General features: G+C 48.1%; 1 protein-coding gene across 4 annotated transcripts in view; it reads right to left on the minus strand.

Moving 5' to 3' along the window:
• Positions 1-12,884, minus strand: part of Derl1 (derlin 1) — a 93,402-nt gene that overhangs the window by 63,662 nt on the left and 16,856 nt on the right. For 2 of the 4 annotated variants that reach the window (XM_005082732.4, XM_040730352.1), the window contains exons 7-8: positions 11,086-11,196; positions 5,322-7,579 (exon numbers count right to left, since the gene is read on the minus strand). In XM_005082732.4, coding sequence (XP_005082789.1) covers positions 7,444-7,579; positions 11,086-11,196 — 247 coding nt within the window. In that variant the 3' untranslated portion in view covers positions 5,322-7,443. Of the gene's footprint in view, positions 1-5,321; positions 7,580-11,085; positions 11,197-12,884 lie in introns of those variants that run through there. The other 2 variants (XM_040730351.1, XM_040730350.1) reach the window with 1 other exon arrangement.

The following is a 12,884-nucleotide window of genomic DNA, read 5'->3' on the forward strand; positions in this document are numbered from 1 at the left end:
GGGTTAACTGAGCCAGGGCTCTTCTTACACAGAGAGCCTATATGACCACGAAGTCTCAATCTCCTCTCCAGGAATGGGTCCAGGCCCCACGAGGAGGCAGCCGGGCCCTGGCTGGGAAGCATCACATCCTTAGAGCTGGGCTACTTCTTTATCAAGACAAGTACAGCCCAAAGCCAAAGGCTCCCTATGCCAACGCTGATTGTCCTTAATAACAAGGACCCACTGTGTCCATGCCAGCCCTTGTGAAAAGACCAGCACACCGAGGAGAAATCAGATTTATCTGGGTCAGGTGAAGGCTTCCAATGAGCCCTGTTATTCTGCCAAAGTGCCTCATGTCCTGTACCTAAATTCGGTTCTGTACTCCGAGGTCTGTGTGGTCCCATGACATACCAGGGGTTTCCTCTTCCTAGTACACTGACACATGCATTGACCCCAGGGGGATTTCTCAAAGAGCGAACCAAATTTACACCTTCAATTAACTCCCGCGTGCTCTGGCTTGTCTGTACCGTCTCCTTTATCCAAAGCACCCCAAGCATAAGGCTCATTAACATGTAACTACACAGTGTAGACAGGAACGCTCTGAGTGCATTCTTCCCATTCTTCTCAACCTCTTTTCATACTATGTCTTTTTACATGAACACCATCATCTTTAATGCTCTTGGGGGACCAGGTCCTTAGCTCCCCTAAAGCAGCCCAGAATCTCTACTCAACTCAATTCAAACACCACGTGACAAGGCTGGAGAGCCAGGTCCGTGGGCAGAGTGCTCTCCCAGCACTGGTAAAACCCTGAGTTAGATCTCTAGCAATGCATAAGCCAGGCATGGTTGGTACATGCCTATAATCCATGCCTTCAGGAGACAGAAGAGACGGATCAGAAGTTCAAGGCCATCCTCAGCTACCCAGTGGGGCCAATATGGGCCTACATAAGATCTTGTCTCAGAAACCAAACCAAACTAATTCCCACAAACCCTCTATTTTATTTGGCGTGCCTTTACTGTTCTTGAAAGGTTCAGGCATTACTCTGGACTGCTCCCGTTACCCGGCAGAATGCACTCAGGCAGCTCTCTGGCCAGCCCAGGGTTCCATGAGAACCAGTCTGCACTCAGATGCAAAGGACCCCTCTAAAAGACAGACTCCGCCCACTTACGCTCTTATCTCACTCTTCTTACGTCTCCTCTCTCCTCTCCTCTCTCTCTCTCCTCTCTCTCTCCTCTCTCTCTCTCCTCTCTCTCTCCTCTCTCTCTCTCTCTCTCTCTCTCTCTCCCTCTCTCTCCCTCTCTCTCCCTCTCTCTCCCTCTCTCTCCCTCTCTCTCCCTCTCTCTCCCTCTCTCTCCCTCTCTCTCCCTCTCTCTCCCTCTCTCTCCCTCTCTCTCCCTCTCTCTCCCTCTCTCTCCCTCTCTCTCCCTCTCTCTCCCTCTCTCTCCCTCTCTCTCCCTCTCCCTCTCCCTCTCCCTCTCCCTCTCCCTCTCTCTCTCTCTTTCTCTCTCTCTCTCTCTCTCTCTCTCTCCCCCTCTCGCACTCCCAGCCCTTCAATAAACTCTATGGTTAATGGACCTCTTGGTTCGTATTCCATCTCGCACCTTCTAACTTAAACAAAATAGCGACAGTTCTTGAGCAGTCCTTAACGTAGAATGCCAATTACCAACCATGGGAAAGATTTAGCAAATGACAAAATGCGTGTCACAAAGCCCACACCAGGGTACCACAGGAACACACGGGAAGGTGCTGAATTCTCCCTGCAGGCCTCTGTCTCTCCTTGAAGAAACACTGCTTCAGCTGGGCCCTGCAGGGTGACACAGGATCAGAGCTGCCTCTCCCTCACCTGGACCTACAGAGCTGTCCCTTTCCCAGCAACAGATGGTGTTGTACAAATGCCCGTTTTTAAAATTTGATGGGTTCGACGTCCACAGAAAAAGGGGTATACGCATGATGGCTCAGGGTGGATGTCTGTCATCCGGCATCCAGTTATCTCTAACATACAGCACCAACACTGCCTGTAAATAAGGTCTCGCAGGCCTCTTCCGACCCGTAGTTCCCTGAGCCCAGCACCAGCGGAAACCAGTTGGCATAAGCGACCGTCTTCCTCCGAAGCCCCAGCAATTCTGCAGTTGGTCTTTGTCTCAAGCCAGTCACTGGGGCACTCAGCCCCACCCCCAATCCAAGCCCAGCGCCTTGGGTGAGAGCAAGCCTTATCCTCAACTGCACCACGGCCACCAACACAAAATGTGGCCAGTTCTGTCCTGCGCTAGCCCTCTCTCCTAACTCCCTCCGCTGAACTCGGTCCCCAACTCCCTTCTCAGCCTTTCCCCAGCCACACCCTACCTCCCTACCTGTTTCCTGCATGTCCGGCCTGGTGTGGGTTGGACTGTACCCGCTGTATGAGCATGTGCTGTTGTGCACATGCGCGTGCAGGCCAGAGGTGGGCAGCGGCCATCTTTCCTCGGCTTCATCGTGTGAACCTGAAGCCCATCAATGCAGGCTAGGTCAACGAGCTTCGAGGACGCACTCATCTCTGGACCACCGAGCCCAACACCAGGACCACTGGCACAAGCAGCCATGCCTAGCAGTGTTAATTTCTGAATTACCTCACTTGCTAGTGCCTCTCCCCAGAACAAGCGGCTCCTGTCTACCTTAGGCGACGACAGCCTACCAATTCCTCAACACCGAGGTCCTCTCGCCTCACATCTCCACTCTGGAGGCTTGCTGAATTTAACTGTGTTTGCTTACGTAGCAAAATACAAGATTACCCGCGGCAGGTCAAGTGGACTGCCTCAGTAGGACGCACACATCTTGAAGGTACAGCATGCCCTGCCGGCGTCTGCTTTGGTCTCAATAAAGAACAGCACAAAGTGAGATTCTTGACTTTGGCACTTAGCTGCATGACTTACTGAGTCTTTCCTTATCTGGAAAAAAATACTTCAAAAGTTGGTTTACAGAATGAAAGGTGCAGGAAAAAGCCAAATGGGAACCTACTACTTTGTTAGCCGAGTAAAAACACATGAGACCTGGGGGGGCGATAAGCTTGCATGGCCGAATAATGCTGAAACGAAGAGTCGGGTGTCAGTAAACCAAAACCCTAGTGCCAAGTATGTATACCTGCTTAGAGCCATCGGTCACAGAGGCTCCAGAAGTTTCCAGTGCAAAATAGGGCCTTGAAATTCCTCTCTGCTGTCCTGCAGAACTAGCTGATAAGACCCCGAGGCTGAGGACACCACATACACTGGGCGTAAGAGGCAGAGAAGTCAAACTGGATGAGTCGGAGGTTTCCCCCTGGATAGCTAGCTGTCAGAGTACCGGAAGCATAAGCTAAGCAGAGAGCAGCAGCCTTACCCGGCTAAAAGCCCTGTGAGCCACAGTACCAACCTGCCAAGTAAGACGTGTCCACTGATGCAGTTATGGCTCAGCTGTCAGGGGAGCAAGGAAGCACTGATGGGTTTTGAGGTCCATTCCAGAAGAAACCCATGCCCGGCACTATGAACACTGAGGAACTCATGGCTGAAGTCTTAGGCCTGGGGGAAACTTACTATGACTGTTTAGCTAAACCGACACTGTACCAAGCCGCCTTGTAAATACAATGAAAGGCAGCAAATGAAGAAAGAACTGCTCAAGACACGGAGCTGCAGTTGAGGCTGAGCTCTCAATGGACATCCCTCTAAGCTGCAGGAACAGTGCGGAAAAACGGAAGACGGTAAGAGCCGGAAGAAAGGGAGATCGGCGGTACAGTCATGCCAACCATAACGTCACAACAGCGGGAGCTGCCAGCAGTGGACCTGCACTAGGCTGAGCTTGTCACGAGTAAATCATAGATGAAAAGGGGGCCCATGTGAGCCTGCTTTCCCTGTTGGACTATGAGCTGCTGATGCATTCTGGGAGAGGCCAGACATCGCCTCCAATCGTACACCCGCTGATGAGTTCACCACGCTCCAGTGAACAGCAGCAAACCCATAAATACACAAACAGCCCTGGTTACACTCTGGGTCACAAAACCCAACTCCATGAATGTGGGGAAGGGACTGATAGGGGCTGGTGACAGGTGTGACAGGGATAAGAGAGGATGAAGTGACAGTAATCAAAATGTACTATATAGACACGTATATGTGAAGTTATCAAAAGAGCACATTTAATAAAAGGATAAGTTGGTTTAAACATTGGTTCCCAAAGTCAACTGAATATCAGAATCGCCGGGAACTTTAAAACCATGTAGAAAGGAAATGACACAAGGTCACAACTCTCTCTCTCCCCCCATCCCAAATGAGGTTCCTGTCAGAAAAGTCACGGCGGAGTCCTAAAATATGCACAATGGAATCCACCTGAATGCAGACATCAACACGTCAGAACAGATCAGAGAGCCTAACAATGTGGAAGGTTAACACTGGGACAAGAGCCAGGGCTTAAGCCACACGCCTCAGGAATCACAGGACACAGCATCACCCAGTCCCAACCCAGAACCACTCTGGAAAGCAAACACACAAACCACACTTGCCCGGGCCAGGCTTCTAAGATACTACCTACCAGTGAGAAGTCCAGAAAGACGCGTACCTTTTCCCAAGGGTTAACAAGTTTCATTCTTCAGTATTGTCACTACTGAAAATGTAAAATGGCGTGGGACCTTACATCGCTGGCAAGGAAGATGCTGGCAACGGCAACACTGTCTGTTAGTGCTATTCAAAAGGTAGCGGAACATCAGCAGACTGGCAATGTTCTGTCTTTACAAATAAGGTCTTTCTTCTTCTTCTTCTTCTCTCATTATTTCTCTAGGAGAAAGGAGGCGCACAGCTCTGCTTCCTCGTGCTGGTGTCTTGGAATAAATGCATCGCAAGGCCAGGAAGCCATACTCAAATTGTTCATCTTTAAGATGAAAAACTAAGCATGTGTGTTCTAGTGTGCGGTTCTAACATTAAGGAAAGGTTTATATAATTCCAGAGTTCCAACACTCACACCCATGGATAAAAACCTAAAATTTGGAAGTACCCTGCTTCATTAACTAAAAACCCAAACTACAGGTGGTGGTTTATGCCTAATTTCAGAACTTGGGAGGCCAATTTTACAGTCTGGGCTATATACTAAGACCCAATCAAAACATACATACACACACACACACACTCACATTCTTTCTCACAAATTTGCTCAGGCACCTTTTCTTACACACACTCACACTCATATTCTCTCACACATATACACAATTTTTCTTACACACACACACACACACTTTCTTTCCCTCCCTCCTTCCCTCCCCCCTTTCTCTCTCTCTCTCTCTCTCTCTCTCTCTCTCTCTCTCTCTCTCACACACACACACACAAAGGAAAACTCAGTACTAATTCTTCCAGGAATTCCGACATTTTCTAATTATGAACAACAATCATACACAAAAAGACTTGCTGTGTCCTGCTAATCAAAAACTACTGGAGATCACATAAAACTGATCCAGTGAAGACAGTAACATAAATTACATCGTATAACACAGCACAGCAGAGGTATGGAAACGTAACATAGACAGCCTTCAAGTTGCACATTTTAATTTACAATATTTACCAGTAAAAAGGATTAGTTACAAAAAGGAAAGCTGTCTGTACAAAATAAGTTTTTTTCACATTCATAAAGAGAACCCACTGTGATGTCTTACTTTGTGAAGTCAAAACTCAGACAGCTCGCTTTGGTAAAAATATCCTGGAAGGACTGGTAATCCAGGCAAGATTATAAAACTATCAGCTTCCTAACCATGTCCGGAACAAAAACTCTAATCAACATTTTGCCTTGAACAGGAAAGTTCTACACACTTGCAGACCCTTAGAACAACCAGTGCTCTCAGGAGCCAGCCTGGTAAGAGGGCACAGAGCAATCTCTCACTCTCTCGCTGGTAGAGTCTTTTCCAAGTTCGAGCCTCCACTTTGCACAGGGAGAGTGGCGTCTGGGATTTTATAAACACGTTATCACAGCCTCAGGTCGGTGGAGAGCCTGTGGAGTTCAGGTTCAGCCTCTCTCCACCTAACAGTTTATCACACAAATTAAACAAGGAGAGGCCCACACACTTTTGGAAAGCAGCTCTTTTTAACCCACGCCCCTTCCTAATATAACACACATCAGTTTCAATGCACAGAGAAAGACAAGTCATACTGTTAGGGCCCATTTCCTGCAAGGAACCAACCGAAGTGTCAGAAACCTTTTGACAGCATTTAAAGTATAGCGGCCACACGACTCTGCTCCCAGAAGCCTGGACTCTGAACAAAAGCATAAAGTAACTATATAAAGCCTTCAGAAAACTTTATTTAGTGATGAGCTGTGCTCAGCAGGCTAAAGCCCACCTATAAAAAGAGAATAGGTCTGATTCACAAAGTGTATACATGCATGACCCAAGACAACAGAGATGTGAATAATTCTAATTCCGTGTGACTTAAGCCCTGTGCTTCTGTTAGCCTTAAAAACGGATTGACAAGCATCCAAAGAGCCATAATTCCTTCACCATTAACAAAACACTCGACCGAAAGTTAAGGGACAAAAACAATGGCAGAAAAATGTCAAGAGTCTGATGCTGTCTCCTCCACCGACTCAATGAGCACACACCCACAATGAGGATGAAATGGAATCAATGCCCGAGGCTGGCCTCGAGGGACATCTGTCTGGCCAACATGATTTGGAACCTCCAAACAACACAGCACAGCACAACTTCTCTGTGTACACAAGCCAGTACATCCCATGGAAGAAATACAAAGAGATCGTGTTTAAACCCATTCTCTGTGTTAGAAGCAACTCCGCTATAGTTCTGATCCATCACTTGGCTTAGGGGGAGAAAAGAGCGTCGCAACAACTCCTAAACCTCATTATCCCAGTCTGGGCCCTCGCTGACTCAGTGGTGCTTTTTGTATAAAAATATCTGAGGAGGCAGCAAATGGCCGCCCTGCTGTCAGGCTGACACAGTCCCCACAGCTGAGAAAGCCTTTCGTCTCCGCTCCAGTCTTCTCCCTACTGTCCCGGTCCTGACAGAGCAGCTGAGAGCCAGGCGCGAACAAGCTCTTTGTGACCAAGCTTTGGCAAAAGTCAATGAACAAGAGTCTGTCAAAGGCAGAACCATTTTGTGAACAACTCTAGCTGCAGCTGGGGACATGTGTGAGAAAGAGGAGGGGACCCTCTGGCAGGGCTTGGCTAACCAACCCCACTTGGGCAGGGAGGAAGAGAAGACACCAGCAAAGCAGTCGGGTTTGAAATCTACACGGCTGATATTTGTTCTTCACAGCAGTAAGGACTTGAATGGGAAGCATGAAACTTGAGCAACACTTGTATTTTCCTTCAGGATTAAAAATCTCGTCTCGTACTGAAAGACTACATTCAGCGTGGGTCAGGTCCAAGAGCGGCGGCAAAATCTTGGCCATGAGGCTGGCCCGGCACTGGGAGGACAGGTCGCTGTCACCTGCTTCACGTGGCTGGTGGGCAGGCCAGAGGCAATCCTCACTGGTCTCCAAGTCGGAAGCCCTGGCCCCAGTTGTGTCTGCCTCCACCGTTCTGATCAGCAGCTCGCCTCACGCTAGCAGGGGGCACACCAAACCCAGACACCCCTCCTCTCCTGCTGGGGAGCCAGCGGTACCTGGAGCAGAGAGGAAACAGACAACACGGTCATTGAGGACCATCTCCATCTCCTGTTCTTGCAGACATTTGCACACTGAGAGGCCAGGGACACTGTCTCGCTTAGCTTTCCTTTGTAGCACTTAGTGCCATGCCCTGGCCACAGACGACAGATGCTTCTCATATTTCTTAACTTTATCAAGCTTTCAGCTAACTCGCCGGTCACAGACGGAATGTGTGCAGGGCAATAAGGAAAGGATCAGGCACCAAGCCCGGGCGAGCACAAGGAGCACTGGTGGCTTCGTGGTGTGCCAGCAGGGGTCAGACTGGATCGCAGGACTCAACAAGCACACACATCACACAAACCCAGGCAGCACGCCTGAGCCCCAGCTCTGAGCCTGCGTCTACTGGAGACATCTGGGTCAGCGCTTTCTGTCTTGAAGCTATGGGTGAGGTTGTTCTAGTTTATTCCTCCCTGCCCTCCAACTGCACCCTCCCCATCTCAGATAGTGCCAACACCAAGGCGCAAAGAGTCGCATGATCTCTCACCTTACAAGTTAATAAGCCAGGCATCACAGGACAGCTAACAAAACTTCAAGCCATGTCTCTATTCTCAGTAACATCAGCCAATATTTCTCTTCGCTGTCTGCATTAGTACATTAGCAATGTGTTTGAACACGTCTTAGTAATGGGGTTCTAAAGTTTAATTTTTTTGCTGAGAGGCAGGGAGTATAAACTGATACCCAGGTTTTAAACCCTTTGTACCCAGAATAAGTCATGACAGGTCATATCAACACCCGATACCAGCTCAACCTCACAAGAAAGCAGCTCAGTGTTCAAGGGGCACCTGTGTATGCCATGCTTAGAAACTCACTGGACTGTCACAACACACACACACACACACACACACACACGCACGCACGCACGCACGCACGCACCTTCCTTTTTTATTTCTTTTGGCTGTTCTGGGGCTTGAATCCAAAACCTCGGGAGTACTAGGGAGATGCTCTACAACCAATGCTCACAGCCTCTTTTTGTATTAAGAAAAAAAAAAAAAAAACTTAGTTGTCCAGGCTGGCCTTGAACTCCAGAACCTGTGGTCTCACCCTCTCAAGTACCTGAGATTAGAGGCATGAGCCACAGTTCCCAGCCATAAAACGTATTCAATCAACAAGAAAATGAAAGCAAGCCCTGAGAACTCCTTAGGAATAACGGTGGTACTGAAGGCCAGGCACAGGGACTCTAAGCCAGTGCCTTTACATGCTCCTTACCGAGCGCTATAGCACAACAGCCGTACAGTGAGTACCACTCCTGAAACATCAGCCACTGCATCCACGTGCGACATTTTAAAGAGCGACTCCTCTTAAACAGAAAATTAACCCTGAGGAATGCAGTACAGAAGAACAGATATGGAGTGCAGGATATGTATCTTAGAAAAGATATGGAGTGCAGGATATTTATCTTAGAATTCTCCAGTCAACTCCTCTCTTGAACACACAGCTGGACACGGTGACACATGGTGACATGGGCCTGAAATCCCAGCACTTGGAAGTTTGAGACAGGATGACAAACCCTCAGCCATCAGGAAGTCTAAGCAAAACTCTCTCTAAAATACTAAAAAATAAAATACAGTTTTATCACCAATCTGAAATGTCATTTCCAGGCGTCAAATTGTCAACATGTATGACTTCTTGTACAGTACCATTCCTCTAAAGTACATAAGAGGACAGCACTTGAAAAAGGCAGCAAGGCTGTCTCATTCTGCAGCACACTCAAGACAATATAGAAGCCAGCTCCATCGCTTAAGCTGAGAGTGAAATTAAATGCCAGTAATTAGAATAAAAAGACACCCAATTATACATAATCAACAAAAATTTATGGTAATTCCAAAGCAGTTACTGCTTTTGCAAGGAGCTCCATTTTGCCATCTGATCTTTATGCAAAGTGTGACAGAAGGGCGTCCACCAGCAGAGAGCTCAAGGGGAAGAAGGCGGGCAGGCTCCAGTGTGCTGATTCTGCCATTAGAATTTCCTACACTCTCGTCCACAATACAAAAATATCTGTAAGCTGTTAAGTCAGAAACTAGCCCTTTAAGGTGGAGTGACTGTTGGTGACTCCCCAGACTGCAAGCTTTTTAAGTGGATGCATCTGCCAAGCCTACTTGACAAGCTAGATCAGGGATCCAAGCCTGCCGTTGTGTGTCCTGTGGGGGCTACAAACAGATTGGTCATTTGTTTCTTTCAGCCTAAAGGCAACCCAGAGGTAAGAAGAGAAACAAATTTCTTCTTATTGTCTTTTGGAAACAAACAAGCCACTGAATTTTTCTGAGTATTATAGTTCACAATCAAATGTCTTCCACAAACATACCCTAGCCTGCACAGAGCTGGGGCAAAGACTACTCAGGTGTTACTGCCCCTCATCTACCTTTCGGGTAGAACTGCAAACATTCCAATAATGCCTTGGCTCAAAGGGGTTCAGGGTTTTAACTCTTAAATGCAAGTGATTGTCTCCCATCCCTGCACAAGATCAGGTGCGCTTGTCAGGCAGGCTGTGACACCCAGATGGTGACTTAACGGGTCCGTCTTTAACAGCCTTCTGTTCAGAGCAGTCATGCTACTTACACACTCAGTGTCTGAGCATCTCTTCTCAGGGACCAGCCCTCCCACAACGTTAGGTACCCGGGTTTTATTAACCCAGATCCCAGCCCTATACCATCACCCACAACCCACCAACAATGAGCGGCTTTACCCAGTCTTGAGAGACAGGGCAGTCTCGTGACTCAGACTACGAACCAAAGGTTGGAGTTTCAATAAGCAACCTGACCAGTATCAGAAGCAGTATACAAAGGGAATGCCATCCAACCCCCCAAAAGCTTTGCCCTTGGCCTCTTCCGCCTACTTAACGCCTACTTAACCTGAAGAAGACAACAATGAGGCGCCTACTGCCCAGGGGCTGAGACCCCTATGCAAGTCTCAAGTCTCCCGTTTTAACTTTAAACAAGTTACAATGTTTCTAGTCTATAACATTTACTATACAAAGTTTAAACCAGGCAGGATGGTGGCACACCTATAGTTGCAGCACTTGGGAGACTGAGGCAGAAGGATGGAAGGTTTGAGGCTAGCCTGAGCTACACAGCAGGAACCCTATCCCTAAAACAAAACAAATAAGAGCACATTTTAAAAACTGCAAACAATGGGCTACCTTACTCAGCCAATATTATGGGCGAAACCAATGTTCCAGGACAAAGGTGGGGTCGTCCCTATTGAGCCTGCTCCCAGCCTGGCACTCTGCAGCACACTCATCGGTCTGCGATGGTCTAATCTAGTCAGTGATCTTAGTGAGAAGCTGTCATGAAGGAGAGAGCTGTGCCACCAACCCTTGGCATCCTGTCTGTGGCCACAGTAAGAACTTCACGGGCTCACACCTGTCCCTTAGGAAGAGCAGTGAAGTGTCTCTTCTCACTAAACTCCAGTAAGGATACCGAAACCACAGGGCAACACAGCATGCAGTAAAAGCAGAAAAACTCACAAAAACTGAGGTGTGGACAGGAAGTTCCTCCCTCCCAAGTCCATTGGGTATCTGAACATCAGGAAGAAATAAAGATGTCCAACGAGGTTTCCAATGAGCTCATTGATCACCCTGCAAAGAGAGTCAAGTCAGTGAAAGACATCCATCCGGGTAGCACGGGGAGCCGCAGCACGCTGCAACGAGGAGCATGGGAAAAAGAGCCAGACTCAACTCTGGTCCACTCCAGTCCCTGGGACTCAGTGACAGCTCTACAGCACCGGGAGCCGCAACACGCTGTAACTAACTAAGAGCATGGGAAAAAGAGCCAGACTCAACTCTGGTCCACTCCAGTCCCTGGGACTCAGTGACAGCTCTACAATGGGCCCTTTTACAGTGTGAGTGACAAATGTATTCTGGGGGAGAGGGAAACTGGGCCTGGAGAACTAATGACGCCTACAGCTTTTCAAGGCCAGTAGCACCTCCAAAATCTCCTCCAAGCCCCCTGCCCACCCTCAAAATATTATCTCCGTCCCAGCCTGTTTCAGGAGCTGGGGAAGGTGCAAAGCCAGTGACTCTCTGAATTACCAGAAACACAGTGTTGTAGAACAGACAAGGGCACAGACCAGCAAGAACCACGCAGGGAGGGGACACAGGCAGACAAATGACTGCCCTTACTTCTGGAGCTGTGAGTCCCCCTTCCCTTGCAGCCTGACAGTAAGATGAGACACAGCGACCACCTGGGACAGCTGAGCTTTGTCCTGCATCCTGAAATAAGTATTGGCTTCTTCACACAGTCACCTCACCACTGGCTTCTTCACACAGTCACCTCACCAGCCACAGCTACATTACACTTAGTCTTCATCTTCACCCACATGTGGCTTGGTCTGAGCAAACCAACGCCTGTAACTTCTGCCCTCAGGGGTGGAGGAGGATTTAGCAATCTCAAAATGTGCTATGATCTACACAGTCCTTTTGTTTAGTTCACACACTTCTCTCTGTAAATACACAGGAGGAATAAGGACCACACAGGGCAAATATATCAGGCATATGAAAGGATTAGTGCTTTTATAATCTATAACTTTTGAAAATACTTGGTAATGTAGGAAATGGGAGCTCTTCAAATATCTCTAGCTTGTGCTTTGTTTTGTTTTTAAGAACATTCTCACTATTTTTGTTTTGGTTTTTTTGAGACACATATTTTCTGTTTGTAGCTCTGGTTTTCCTGGAAATAGATCACTCTGTAGACCAGGCTGGCCTTGAACTCACAGAGTCTGCCTCTGTCTCCCAAGTGCTGGGATTAAAGGCATGCACCACCACACCAGGCAGAAGAAACTTTAACTTGTAATCGTGCCTGTGTGTATACACATGGATACACGTCCCCAAGCAGGCCTGAGATATCAGACAGCCATGGAGCTAAAGCTGCAGGCAGCTGTGTGCTGCCTGACCCGCTGGAGCTAAACTGGGTTCTCTTCGAGAACAGTTCCTGCTCTTGACCACTGTGCTGTCCTTCCAGGACGGCTCCATCAGATGGTCTCTCTCTGAACTCAGACTGGAAACATGAAAAGTCTTCTACATCTCAGCAAGAGAGTGGAAATTCGGCCCTGCCTGGCAAAAGTTCTAGACCATCAAACCACGTACAAGACATTTCTTATCTGAGACTCTCCACTTCTGGGGCAGTGCACCATTTCCAAGGCACTCTGGAAGTGCCTAAAACTACACAACAGAGTAATCTTATGGATAAGTTCCTAAGAGGAATCAAGGCAAGTTAGTTCTGTATTTGCTCAGTATGGACACAGAATAGAGAAAGGCACATACATTCA

This window comes from Mesocricetus auratus, unplaced genomic scaffold (genome assembly GCF_017639785.1).
Source record: "Mesocricetus auratus isolate SY011 unplaced genomic scaffold, BCM_Maur_2.0 Super-Scaffold_100023, whole genome shotgun sequence".
Classification (NCBI taxonomy): Eukaryota; Metazoa; Chordata; class Mammalia; order Rodentia; family Cricetidae; genus Mesocricetus; species Mesocricetus auratus.